This window comes from Microcaecilia unicolor, chromosome 8 (genome assembly GCF_901765095.1).
Source record: "Microcaecilia unicolor chromosome 8, aMicUni1.1, whole genome shotgun sequence".
NCBI classification, from domain to species: domain Eukaryota; kingdom Metazoa; phylum Chordata; class Amphibia; order Gymnophiona; family Siphonopidae; genus Microcaecilia; species Microcaecilia unicolor.
Window position 1 is genome coordinate 2,754,621 of NC_044038.1, and position 12,050 is coordinate 2,766,670.

The 12,050-nt window shown below is 43.1% G+C and overlaps 1 protein-coding gene across 5 annotated transcripts in view; it reads right to left on the reverse strand.

The window, feature by feature from the left end:
• E4F1 (E4F transcription factor 1) overlaps positions 1-12,050 on the reverse strand; it is a 70,717-nt gene that overhangs the window by 32,491 nt on the left and 26,176 nt on the right. For all 5 annotated transcript variants that reach the window (XR_003943255.1, XM_030213623.1, XM_030213621.1 and 2 more), the window contains 7 exons: positions 11,823-11,943; positions 10,722-10,874; positions 9,568-9,731; positions 8,494-8,703; positions 8,277-8,382; positions 7,262-7,479; positions 1,350-1,548 (listed from right to left, as the gene is read on the reverse strand). Coding sequence is in view for 4 of the 5 variants with exons in the window: in XM_030213623.1 (XP_030069483.1) it covers positions 1,350-1,548; positions 7,262-7,479; positions 8,277-8,382; positions 8,494-8,703; positions 9,568-9,731; positions 10,722-10,874; positions 11,823-11,943 (1,171 nt within the window). In the remaining variant the exon portion in view is untranslated. The remainder of the gene's footprint in view (positions 1-1,349; positions 1,549-7,261; positions 7,480-8,276; positions 8,383-8,493; positions 8,704-9,567; positions 9,732-10,721; positions 10,875-11,822; positions 11,944-12,050) is intronic.

Below are 12,050 nucleotides of genomic sequence, written 5' to 3' on the forward strand. Positions count from 1 at the left end.
CAATGTTGTATGTAGCTATCATGAGCTTTCCCATTTCTTTAACACAGACCAAAAAAAAAAAAAAGGGAGATATGAATTTTTACTGTCAGGTCTTACTCTGTATACAGTGCAGAGACCACAGCTCAATCTGGGGAACGTGTCCAGGTTTGCTTTTGGCTGGGTGCCAAATCTCCACAGATTACACCCACCCACCTGGCTCCTCCTTGCTCAAAGAAACCAGTGGGGGAAGACTAAGACTCTTCCGAGTTATTCCTATCCTCAGAGGCCTGCATCCAGAATTATGCCCTGAAAATTACTTCAGGTGTGGGCTGAGCCGGCAGGAAATGCTGGCGCTTCGGCCTAGTCTCTCTGAAATAAGCTCTGCTGCTGGCTCAAACATTCGACCTCGCACAAGCTCCCTCAGGACTATCTGAAAAATAGGAAAACATTCCCCTGCTTCCACTAACCAGTACTCTACCCTGGAACAAATGCTGCACAGGTTGAAACTCTTCTAATGTTCTGAGGAAAGGAAACAACGTCCCATCCAATTATTTAAACCTCTTCCAGGGGGAAAGAAGTAAATAGCAGTGAACAAGGGAAAGGAGAAGGGAGAGGAGAACTCTTGCAAGCATCATTCCCGCTCAGGTCGCCTTTTAAATTTAATGGAGTTTAACACCTGACACCCAATTCTCCAACTGAGTCAGGAGCTTCTGAGAAACATTCCAGGAACTGCATGGTCTGCTCAACACCATCTGCTGAAGACAGAAAAATACTGGGCATTCTAAGGCTACACAGTGCCTTTGAGGGGTAAATCACACAGTAGTACTTTATTTATTTGGATTTATTAACCAACTGTTTCTCTCTGTCTCAATCCACTGATCAACAGACATAACCCACAGGTTCTGGACTGATCTGGTATCGACACCAAGGAATTACTTATACTTTTAGATTTGTCCAAAACATGTATATAAGTGCAAACAAGAATGACACTGCTCACTGCCAAGTACACCTACCTAAGCTTGCATTATTGGGCATACAACGTAAGAAGTCCACTTGGGTGGGTGAGGCAGCTTTAAAATCGTCCTATGTACAAGCCAGTGGGGCCACACTCGGCAGCAGAAGCAGCAGCATTTGGCTAGCAGTGAAACAGGAAGTGAGCAGGTATTCCAGCCGTTTTCCAGAATTCTGCTGCAGAGTGTGGACCATACCACGAGAGATTATGCGACAATTGCTACAGCTGGAGAACTGAAGGAAACTGCAGCCCATATTCTGGGGTTCTGTTGATTAAACTCTAAATTTCAGCTTTGGCCAATCAAATCAGGAGGTGCATCACAAGTCAGTATCCAGAGAAACTCCACAGCCACACATACCTTTGGTTCGTAAATGTCTGTTTAGTGTCCCATGCTCTGCAAAGCCTCGGCCACACTTGTAACACCTGAAGGGTTTCTCGCCTGTGTGATGACGGATGTGCCGCACGAGGGATCCCTTTTCCCGGAAACCCCGAGAGCAAAACTGACACACGTAAGGCTTCTCCTCCAGATGTGTGCGGAAATGGACTTGCTGTGCATTCTATACAAACACAAACAGAACTACATTTGGAAACCGGCCTGATTATTCATCAATTCATATTTTTTTTATTTTATGGAAATGTATTCAAAACACTATCCCTTATCTGCAAAGTACTTTAAGGTATAGGCACAAATGAAGGGCAAACCTGTTCTTAAGTAGCAAAAACCAAGCATGATAAAAGGAACATAGGAGTTGATATTCAAAGAGATTTAACTGGCCAGAAATGGCTCCTGGATACAAATCGCTTCTTCAGAGCTAAATTGCTCATTTTCAGTGGCACTTAACCAGCTAGAGCCACTGAAAATGTCTGGTTAGCACCCTAAATGAAAACTGGCTATTTTGGGGGGCGTAGTCAGCACTGCATACATTGGACCACATAAAAGTCAATCCTATCGTTACGCAGTCACCGATAGCTGCTTAAGTGCTGAATATCGCACTTAACTGGCCGTTTTTCCTGAGCTCCGTAAACCCAGAAATTCAACGCCGAAGCCTGGACATGGTCGACCATTGAATTTCCAGGCATAACACCACCAGCTTATTGACCTCATAATGTAGCTCTTCAATCAAAAGGGCTGCATGGAAATAGGGATGGGCAGGAGGGGGGTAAACAGAGAAATAAAATCACAGTGTGCACAAGCTAAGCAAAGCCATCCTACCCTACAACTCTTGAACAGTCTCAGCAACTAAAACTAAGGGTCAGAGGATTGAAAAGAGAGACAAATCTCCAGTGGTGGATGAAAAAAATGTGATCCTTTACTACTACTACTTAACATTTCTAGAGCGCTACTAGGGTTACGCAGCGCTGTACAATTTAACAAAGATAGACAATCCCTACTAAACACAACTCCCTAGAGAGTTGATTGGGAGTTCCTAGAAACAGAGAAAAATGAAGGCAGATAAAGACCATACGGCCTATCCAGTCTGCCCATCCATGCCATCTACTCCCTTAGAGATCCTGTTTACTTGTCCCAAGTTCTCTTGAATTTCATCTCCACCACTTCTACCGGGAGGCTGTTCCACAAATTCACCACCCTTTCCGTGAAGAAGTATTTCCTCAGGTTACTCCAGAGTCCCCTCAAGTCCAATTTAGATGTGTGGGTTAAATGTTCGCCTGCCGGCAGACTGAGTCTTGAGAACTACCGATTTGATAACAACACCCTATATATAGGGTTCTGTGCAGCCCACAGCTAAGCAGTATTTATACTGTCAAGGCAGACAAAGCTAAATCCTCTCATACAAACCAAGGGTGAATTGGAATAACTGCTAATCGACTACCACAGGCCACACAGCACCGGCTGAACATCTCTGACTCAGCATTGCCCAAGTCAGCTTCTGCCCCCACTCAAGCTGGTCTCTGCTTTTCTTCCGAGTCTTTTTGTCAGCATTATTTATTGCAACTTGCATATACATCAACTCCTGGACCGCTACCAAGAATTGGGAACAGCAGACAACAAATACTACTACTACTACTACTACTACTACTTAACATTTCTAGAGCGCTACTAGGGTTACGCAGCGCTGTACAATTTAACAAAGAGAGACAGTCCCTGCTCAAAGAGCTTACAATCTAATAGACAAGTGAACGGTCGGTCCGATAGAATTGTCACTTGTCACAAAGCAGTAACTTTGGGGGGGGGGGGGGGTGGTTAGGGGTTCTGCACCCCTGAGCTTCCTGATCAATACCAGCTGATAAAAGCCCTATTTCTTTAAAGGGACATCCCAACAGCTAAACTTATGGAAGGACCAGACACCAGAACCCTCTGGGCCAGATATAGCCTTCACAGCTTTCCCTGTCCACGATCTCAAATATAGGAATCCTGAATAGATGTGATTTAATCAAAACAGTGGTTCTCGTCTCCATCTTAAATAGACCCCTGCAAATGTGGCTGTCATTCGGTTACGGTCATGCAGTACAGAAATTCCAGTACAAGTTTTGCGAGACTTCAAATGAGACTTGCACCAGATTTCATGTGCCACAAAGCTTAAAACTAACAGCTGCTGCATAGAAAAGTATGTATCAAGCACATGTTTCTTTGGCAGCAGAAACAGACAGCAATGCAAAGAGCAGGAACATGAAGCCAGCTGTATGGTTGAGAAAGAGCTGGCTTATTAAAAGGTTACAGGGAGGGAGAAAGACTGGGCGAAGGCAAGGCACAGGGAAAGAGAAACTCGTGGGGACCTGTGCCATGGTGACATGAAGCAAACAGGTAACTGCCTCACAGACAGAGGTCACCAACATTTTCTGACAGTAAAGAAGGTGGAGGAAGGCTGGGCACATTAAATCAGGCCACAACGGGACTACCGGGGGGGGGGGGGGGGGGGAGCACTGTGAGAAAGGACTCAGCAGCTGGTTTCTAGACCAAAGAAAATCTGTCAAGGCCACGGTTACAAACAGATGCAAGAAAGCAGGTAGACAGAGGATTTACAAGATCCAGCACAACATCACCAGGAAAATAAAGTTTCAAAAAATGTCCCATGTATTCACTACTAAAACCATAAATAAATAGTTAAAAACCCAAACACGGCCATGTTTTGCCCTCACAAAACGGCTGTGTCAGGGGCTTGAAATCCAACTGTTAATAAACACATAAAAGCACTCAGAACCAGAGGCTGAAAATTGTGTTCATCCACCTCCTGGAGATAGAAAATACTGAGGAGTTGGAGTGCACGACAAGACATATGTCTTAGCTCGGTTTTTAGTTCTCTACCTCCACTTGCTGGTTGATGGACACAATTATCCCACAGGTTCTAGAATAGTGCGAAGCTAGTTAATGGACGTTTTAATTTGACCAGCCAAACAACAGAATGCCAATGAAGATTTTTCAGCTGAGGGGTAATATGATCCCTGGGCGTCAGCTTGTAAGAGGTGGGTTGCTGCACATGCCTTATGGATAATTTGAAATACAAGATGTTGCAGTAGCCCAGAAACAAGGTGACACATATCACAGAAGCAAGGTGGTCTTACAAAAACAGGGTTTAAGCCTCCTGATAATGTAGAGTTGGAAAGTAGTCCAAGTTAAATTGTGCAATCTGGGGTTCAAGATTTAAACTCCTCTCCAGAAAGGCTCCCAATTTAAAAGAGGCTGCACCTCTGTTTGCAAAGAGGGCTGCAGTACATGAAAAATAACCTAAGATTTACCTGGGCTGAATCTCAACTTGTTCCTTATGGCCCATTCCCAGAGCACCTCAAGATCAACAGAAATTGCATAACAGCCTCTTGTTCCTACCCAGTTTCCAGGAATGCTCCAGAAGTAGAAAACGTATGTTTAGTTCATGCCCATTTCCTCCCTCTCTGCCTTACCTACGCCTTCCTGCTAAAGGAGGTGGGAAACCACTTAGTTACCACACTAGTCTGTTCCCCATTGAGATGCTGAATAAAATGGAATAACCTGAACAGTCAGAATAGAGTTTAGTGAAGATTCTGTAATACAAGTGCTAAAACCTAAAGGACACAAGGGCATTTGTCCAATTCTGGGGCTGGAACTTCTGCCTCAAAGTCTGGTCCTATGGATCGCCATGTTCAGCGCTCGCTTTCCTCTGTAGCGTCACCTGTATGTCGCTGGGAACGTCAATACAGCCTGAGGAAGAGGCGTCTCACTTGGCATTTGACATCTCATTGAGCCCGGGTGAAGGGCAGGCTCCTCTGAACCCGGCCGCCGGAAGATCATTCCCAGTACGGGACACGCTGAAGCTGGCAGAGAAGCAGCAAAGGGAATTTTTCTTCTGAGGAAATTCCCCGGAAGACCAATTTGCAGGGCACCCACTCAGGTCTCAGTGGAGTGTCTATAATTCATGAACAGTCTCCGTTGCTTTTAAAACCAAATAAGTACATAAGTACATAAGTAGTGCCATACTGGGAAAGACCAAAGGTCCATCTAGCCCAGCATCCTGTCACCGACAGTGGCCAATCCAGGTCAAGGGCACCTGGCACGCTCCCCAAACGTAAAAACATTCCAGACAAGTTATACCTAAAAATGCGGAATTTTTCCAAGTCCATTTAATAGCGGTCTATGGACTTGTCCTTTAGGAATCTATCTAACCCCTTTTTAAACTCCGTCAAGCTAACCGCCCGTACCACGTTCTCCGGCAACGAATTCCAGAGTCTAATTACACGTTGGGTGAAGAAAAATTTTCTCCGATTCGTTTTAAATTTACCACACTGTAGCTTCAACTCATGCCCTCTAGTCCTAGTATTTTTGGATAGCGTGAACAGACGCTTCACATCCACCCGATCCATTCCACTCATTATTTTATACACTTCTATCATATCTCCCCTCAGCCGTCTCTTCTCCAAGCTAAAAAGCCCTAGCCTTCTCAGCCTCTCTTCATAGGAAAGTCGTCCCATCCCCACTATCATTTTCGTCGCCCTTCGCTGTACCTTTTCCAATTCTACTATATCTTTTTTGAGATACGGAGACCAGTACTGAACACAATACTCCAGGTGCGGTCGCACCATGGAGCGATACAACGGCATTATAACATCCGCACACCTGGACTCCATACCCTTCCTAATAACACCCAACATTCTATTCGCTTTCCTAGCCGCAGCAGCACACTGAGCAGAAGGTTTCAGCGTATCATCGACGACGACACCCAGATCCCTTTCTTGATCCGTAACTCCAAAGAACTAGGGCAATTTAAAACGCCTTCACGGTATTATGTAAGCCACATTGAGCCTGCAAATATGTGGGATACAAATGTAACAAATAAATAAATAAAACTAGTTTGGACAATTTAGTACAATCATCTGAATTTGCTACTCAGCATAGGTCAGCTTTAATGAAGGATGAAAACCTGCTTCATAATAAAATTTAGACTCTGGAAAATATTTCTAAAAGAAGAAAATCTGCGCTTTATTAACTTTCCTAAAGTTAAAAATGTATCTGAGAAAAAGAGATGTTTAGAAAATATACAATTGAGTTGTTGAAAGTTCCATCAATAACAAAGGTTTACCATCTTCCTGTCAAAATTATAAAGCTCTGGAGGATTCTTTGGAACCTATATCGCGAGCCCAGGACACTGGTTTAACAACATTTCTTGCAACCTCAAATTGAGAAACAGGCTGTTCCGACAACTTTATTAGAGACTTTAACCTCTGAATTTGATAGATAAAATAACGCAGATGTTCTTTCCACATAGAGATTTGTCTTTTTGTGGATTGAAAGTATGGATTTTTCCTGATGTTGCCCGTCTTACACAGAAGAAGAGAACAATTTCTTGTATTGCAGCCCAAAGTGCTCCATATAGGAGCCACATTCCTGTTGAAATATCCCTGTACGTGTGATCAAGTTTAAAGGAGTGAAACATGTTTTCTTAGAAGCATCTCAATTGGCTTTTTTTTCCTTGCTGATAAATTTCCAGAGACTTCTACTCCTGCTGCTCTGTGTCACTCAGTTTTATTTTTCTTCCCTATTTAGGTAAAGATGGACGGATCTAGTCAGCTTCTCTTTTTCAAGTTATTAATTGGTTATATGTTTACTCCTCCTCTCACCTTTCTATGGGTTGCGAACCTGGCCTTCTGGGGTAGAAATGTCATAATAAATAAAATAATCGTTTCCTTTTGCTTCCTTGTATTTAATTTGTTATTGTATTCACTCCTATGTTTCTTTCCAATATGTTATGTTGTCATATTAATGCAAAATTTCATATATTAAAATAAATAAAATAAAACCCAAGACAATTCTACCCAACTCCCAGCTAGCTCCCTACCTACCTTGGTTTTGTACCTTTTGCCACATTTGGCACAAGCGTATGGCCGTTCATCAGAATGCACACGCATGTGTCCTTTCACATGTGCAATGGTCTTGTACAGCTTCCCACATTCCCCACACTTGTAGCGACGTTCATTGAAGTGCACTTCCTGGTGCTTTTTCAGGAGGTAACCTTTCATGAACTCCTTCCCACACACTTCACACTTGTACAGCTTGTAGCCTAATGAGAGAGCAGCCAGAATCAGACGGTGCTGGGGATACGACGACACTTCACAGATCAGGAGATGAAATGGGATCTGGGTACGTTCCAAGTCACAGCACATACACATAAGCACAGTGCAGTGAGCTTGTTACGGAGCAAAGCAGGAAACAGAGAGAAAGTGCTTCACATACCCATGTGATTCTTAAATCATTTCAGGGATGTCTTGGCTTTCTTTCAGCATTTGGCTATTTTTCTCACCATGGTTTTGCTATTTATTTGAAAATGACAGATACACTCGTTTACATTTTTAGACCATGAATAAATTTGGCAGAACTAGCCAATCCTGCTGCTTCAATGATTCTTTGTGATGCTGCATCACAAGAGAACACAAGTTTTGAATTACAAAGCAATATTGTCGGACATAAGAAACAGTGAAGTAGTAGCCACCTAATACATTCACTGACAGTGAATCAGAGACTAGGTTCAAATCCCACTGATGCTCTGTGCGATCTTGGGGAAGAGACGCTTAACCCTCAATTATCTCGGGTACAAACTTAAATTGTGAACCCTTTGGGTAAAGGAAAATACAATGTCTGAGACTGACTTGTTAACAATGATACTACTGAAAAGAGGTGAGCTAAATTCAAATCCCTTTCTTCCCCCTTTTGACTGCCTGAATCTCCTTATTTTCTTCTCTCTTGGTGATGCAGAGAGACGTACATGAACTCGCTTATCCTGCTAAGATGTACAGACTTCAGCCAGAATCAAGCACACAATACAGGCATTACCCCAATGGATATGACAATCCTGCTTACCCAGGTGCCCCTTGACATGTATCCTCAGGGATGCAGCTCCACAGAAAGCTTGGTTACAGTGGGAACAAATGTAGGTCTCGTCTTCCTTTGGACTCTTTCCATCTAGCTATTAAAAAGAAAAACAGCAGAAACCTAAACAATTCCTTTTTTAGATTTAAAAATAAAACCATAAAACACCAACAGGCAGTGTCTACATGTGGTGAAACAGGAGACATACAAGTTCTAGATCCATTTCTGTGCAACTGGTCCCTTCTGCCTCCACATCCTGATTTTCCACTTCCTCAGAAGCCGTGAAGCAGGAATCCTCACACTTCTGCAGGTCCTCCATTGTCACAGTCTCAATGACAATGCCAGAGTTCTTCATGGCCTGACGTAGCAGGTTCTCATTAAGCTCTACTTCAGCCTGAAGTTCCCCAGCCTCCGACATCTTAACAGAAAGCAAAACATGACTCAAGGACAGACTAGGGTCTCTTACACTGGAGAGATGCAGGAGTGAATAAGGCACACAACATACGCTCAGAATATCCAGCCCATTCAGCAATGGATCCATGAGATAACTGTGTATGGTTACTGCTCAACGCGTGTCTGACTAGTATCTCCAGCCTTTTACTGCTGCACAGTATGTTTCTTGGATACTTTAGCTTTGGTTTCATTTTAGCAATTTATTAAATATTTCAAGTCATGATATTTTGTGAACCGCTTAATATCTATAGATAGGAGATCTATGTATAATTTTGCTGAAAACATTGTTGTCCAGTAGATCTAGCGGCTATTGCAATGCAAAAACTTTTTTTTTTTAAATTTGGGCAATGATTTTTATGCAATTTTTTTTTAGAATCATTGGATAAAGAGAAATCCTCTCTATGCATTTGAAAACTTAGCTTCAATTTGTTTGTGGAAGGGCCTAGAAAAAGGTTTAGCTAGTTTTTATCAATGGCTATGTGGAGACTAAGCCCTGCCTATAAAACTGGACATGAAGAGGGTGGCACATAGGATGCTGGGTTATGTTAGAGCATAGGAAAAGTTTTACAGCCTGTCAGGGCAGAGTAGGTGCAGCTTGGAGTATTGGGATGTTCAGATCAGGGAGGGGGGGGGGGGGGGGGGGGGGAGAGAGAAAAAAATAGACACAGGGGAGTCAATAGTTTGAAAGGTTGTACGCTTTCTGCACTGTATGGAACGAGCTGCTTGAGGTGTGTGTATTTGTTAGTCCTTGGGTACTGGTGGGTTACATAAGGGGGAAATATAAGGATGGCTGAATAAGTAACGTGATTCAATGTGTGTTAATAGTCACCTCATGGGCCACAGGCTTAGGCTGCAAAGGCAGCTCCTGCATTTGCACATGGACTTCATGTAGAACATTTCCCTTCGCATCAGTCACAAGGCTGATGACAGGAGACCCCTCGATACTTTCACGAATGAGAGATGCGACGGTGTCTGTGTTAGACTCACTGGAGCCTAAGGAGAAAAGAAATGCCCTCCATTAAATTCAAAGTGAAGACAATCTCCTGTAAAACAAAGGACATCCATAGTGTCATTGTGGATTAGCAAACCTTTATTTAATTAAAAAAACAATTGCATCTTCTAAATCAGAAAAGAGGAAAGCAGGAGTAGCCCAGTGGTTAGTGCAGCAGACTTTGATCCTGGGGAACCGAGTTCAATTCCCACTGCAGCTCCTTGTGACTCTGGGTAAGTCACTTAACCCTCCATTGCCCATGGTACAAAAAGAAGTACCTGAATATATGTAAACCGCTTTGAATGTAGTTGCAAAATACCTCAGAAAGGCGGTATATCAAGTCCCATTTCCCTTATGACATCACAATATGAGAAGTGAGCCAAGTATCGGGCAATCAAGCCATTGTGACATCACTGATGAGGTTGGCTCTTATTGGTGGAATGAGTGGAGGCGTAGCCTAGTGGTTAGTGTAACGGACTCTGATTCTGGAGAACTGGGTTCAAATCCCACTGCAGCTCCTTGTGACTCTGGGCAAGTCACTTAACCCTCCATTGCCCCGGGTACAAAATAAGTACCTGTATATATTATGTAAACTGCTTTGATTGTAATCACAGAACACAGTATATCAAATCCCAAAAAGTAGCTGCGTGTGTCAAAGGTATTCTGGGGCATATAAAGCATCTCCTCATACTTCAGAGGCAGCTAGCAGTGCAAACAAAAGGCCCCAAGGTCATATGTGATCCAAAAGAGAGCATTAAAAGTTTAAGCTTTCTCTTCCCCCTCTGCTTCAGAAGGGTTCTGGACCACCCACCATTCCCACATTAAAAGAAATGACATATTTAGGGTCAGATCTGGGTTCAAAGGTCATGCAAATAATGCAAACACTGCTACCTTAAACTAACTAGCCCAAGGCTGCTGTCAACACTGCTCCAAGGTGGTAGGATACATCTGCTCACAGGTGCGAGACTGGGGGGGTAACATGCTGGACTTACCTGCAGGTAAAACCTCCTTACTGACCACAATTTCCTTATTGATACCGAATCGGATTTTTTCTGTGCACGGTGTCAAAGACTTCAAGTGACGAGTTAAGGCCCCAGACTCACGGAAACTCTTCCCACATTTCTTGCATTTGTACGGACGCTCATCTTTAGCAAAAGGAAATGGTAAAACAGAGTCCATCAGTTCAACAAGGAATTAAATCAGCAGGGGTCATTCAACAATCACTCACCCCAAAAAAATCCAACTGCTCTAATGATCTCTGCCTCCCAGTGTCTTTTAGAAAGAAAGACAAGTGTCTTCCCGGAACATGGTCTATTGGCATTTTTAGCAAGATACACAACAGTAGCCAGCAGTGCAGGGAAACTATGATGAAGAAAAAATAACAGGATGAGAAAGAAAACCAATTCCTTCCCAACCCCAAACATGTGAATCTACTACTAATTTTTTTTTCTTACAACAGCAAAAATATATGCTGGTCTATATACAGACATGTTAGAGACCATCCCTACTCAGTTTACAATTTACTTGAGAGATCAACAGTAAAACCAGGAGATTAGGGGGTTTCAACACGGGTATAACAAGTGAATAACTGATTTCAATTTAAAAGCATCCTAAAAAGGTGGAAACTTCTTGAGACATACTGAGTTTAGTAACTGAAATGTCAATTTTGAGATTTGCTATCTATATATCACACAGACGGCAGAGGGTGGTGGTGAATGGAATTCGTTCCAAGGAAAAAGAGGAGAGTAGGGTTCGGTACTGGGACTAATGCTATTAAATATATTTGTGAGTGACGCTGCCGGAGAGTTAGAAGGAAAAGTTTGCCTTTTTGCGGATGACGAAGATCTGCAGCACAGTGGAAACATTGGAGGGAACGGTCAACATGAGAAGTGATCTAAAAAACAGATTACACCGCTGGCACTAATGATTGCTGCACAGGAGAAGAAATGACCTGAACACGCACTCAGTTTGGCTTAATTTAGACAGCTTGATATTCCACCTGGCAAACGGTGAAGGAAAGCTGTTTACAACCTTAAACGTTAGGTGCCCTCGATGCTTCTTATTCCAAGAGCTGGACGTAGCTGAGTACCCACCTGTGTGTCGCCTGTTATGTCGGATTAAGGATCCCTTTGTTCTGAAAGCTGTTCCACATAATTTGCACTCGTAATCTTTCCTGGTGCTGTGTGTAACCATGTGTGCTTTCAAGATACTCGCCTAAGAAAGGAAAGAAAAGGTTAGTTATCCAGTCAGCCATCCTAAATCTTTGTATTAAGCATCAGCCATCCACAGGACTCACTGCACCAGCTTCCATTAAGCACATC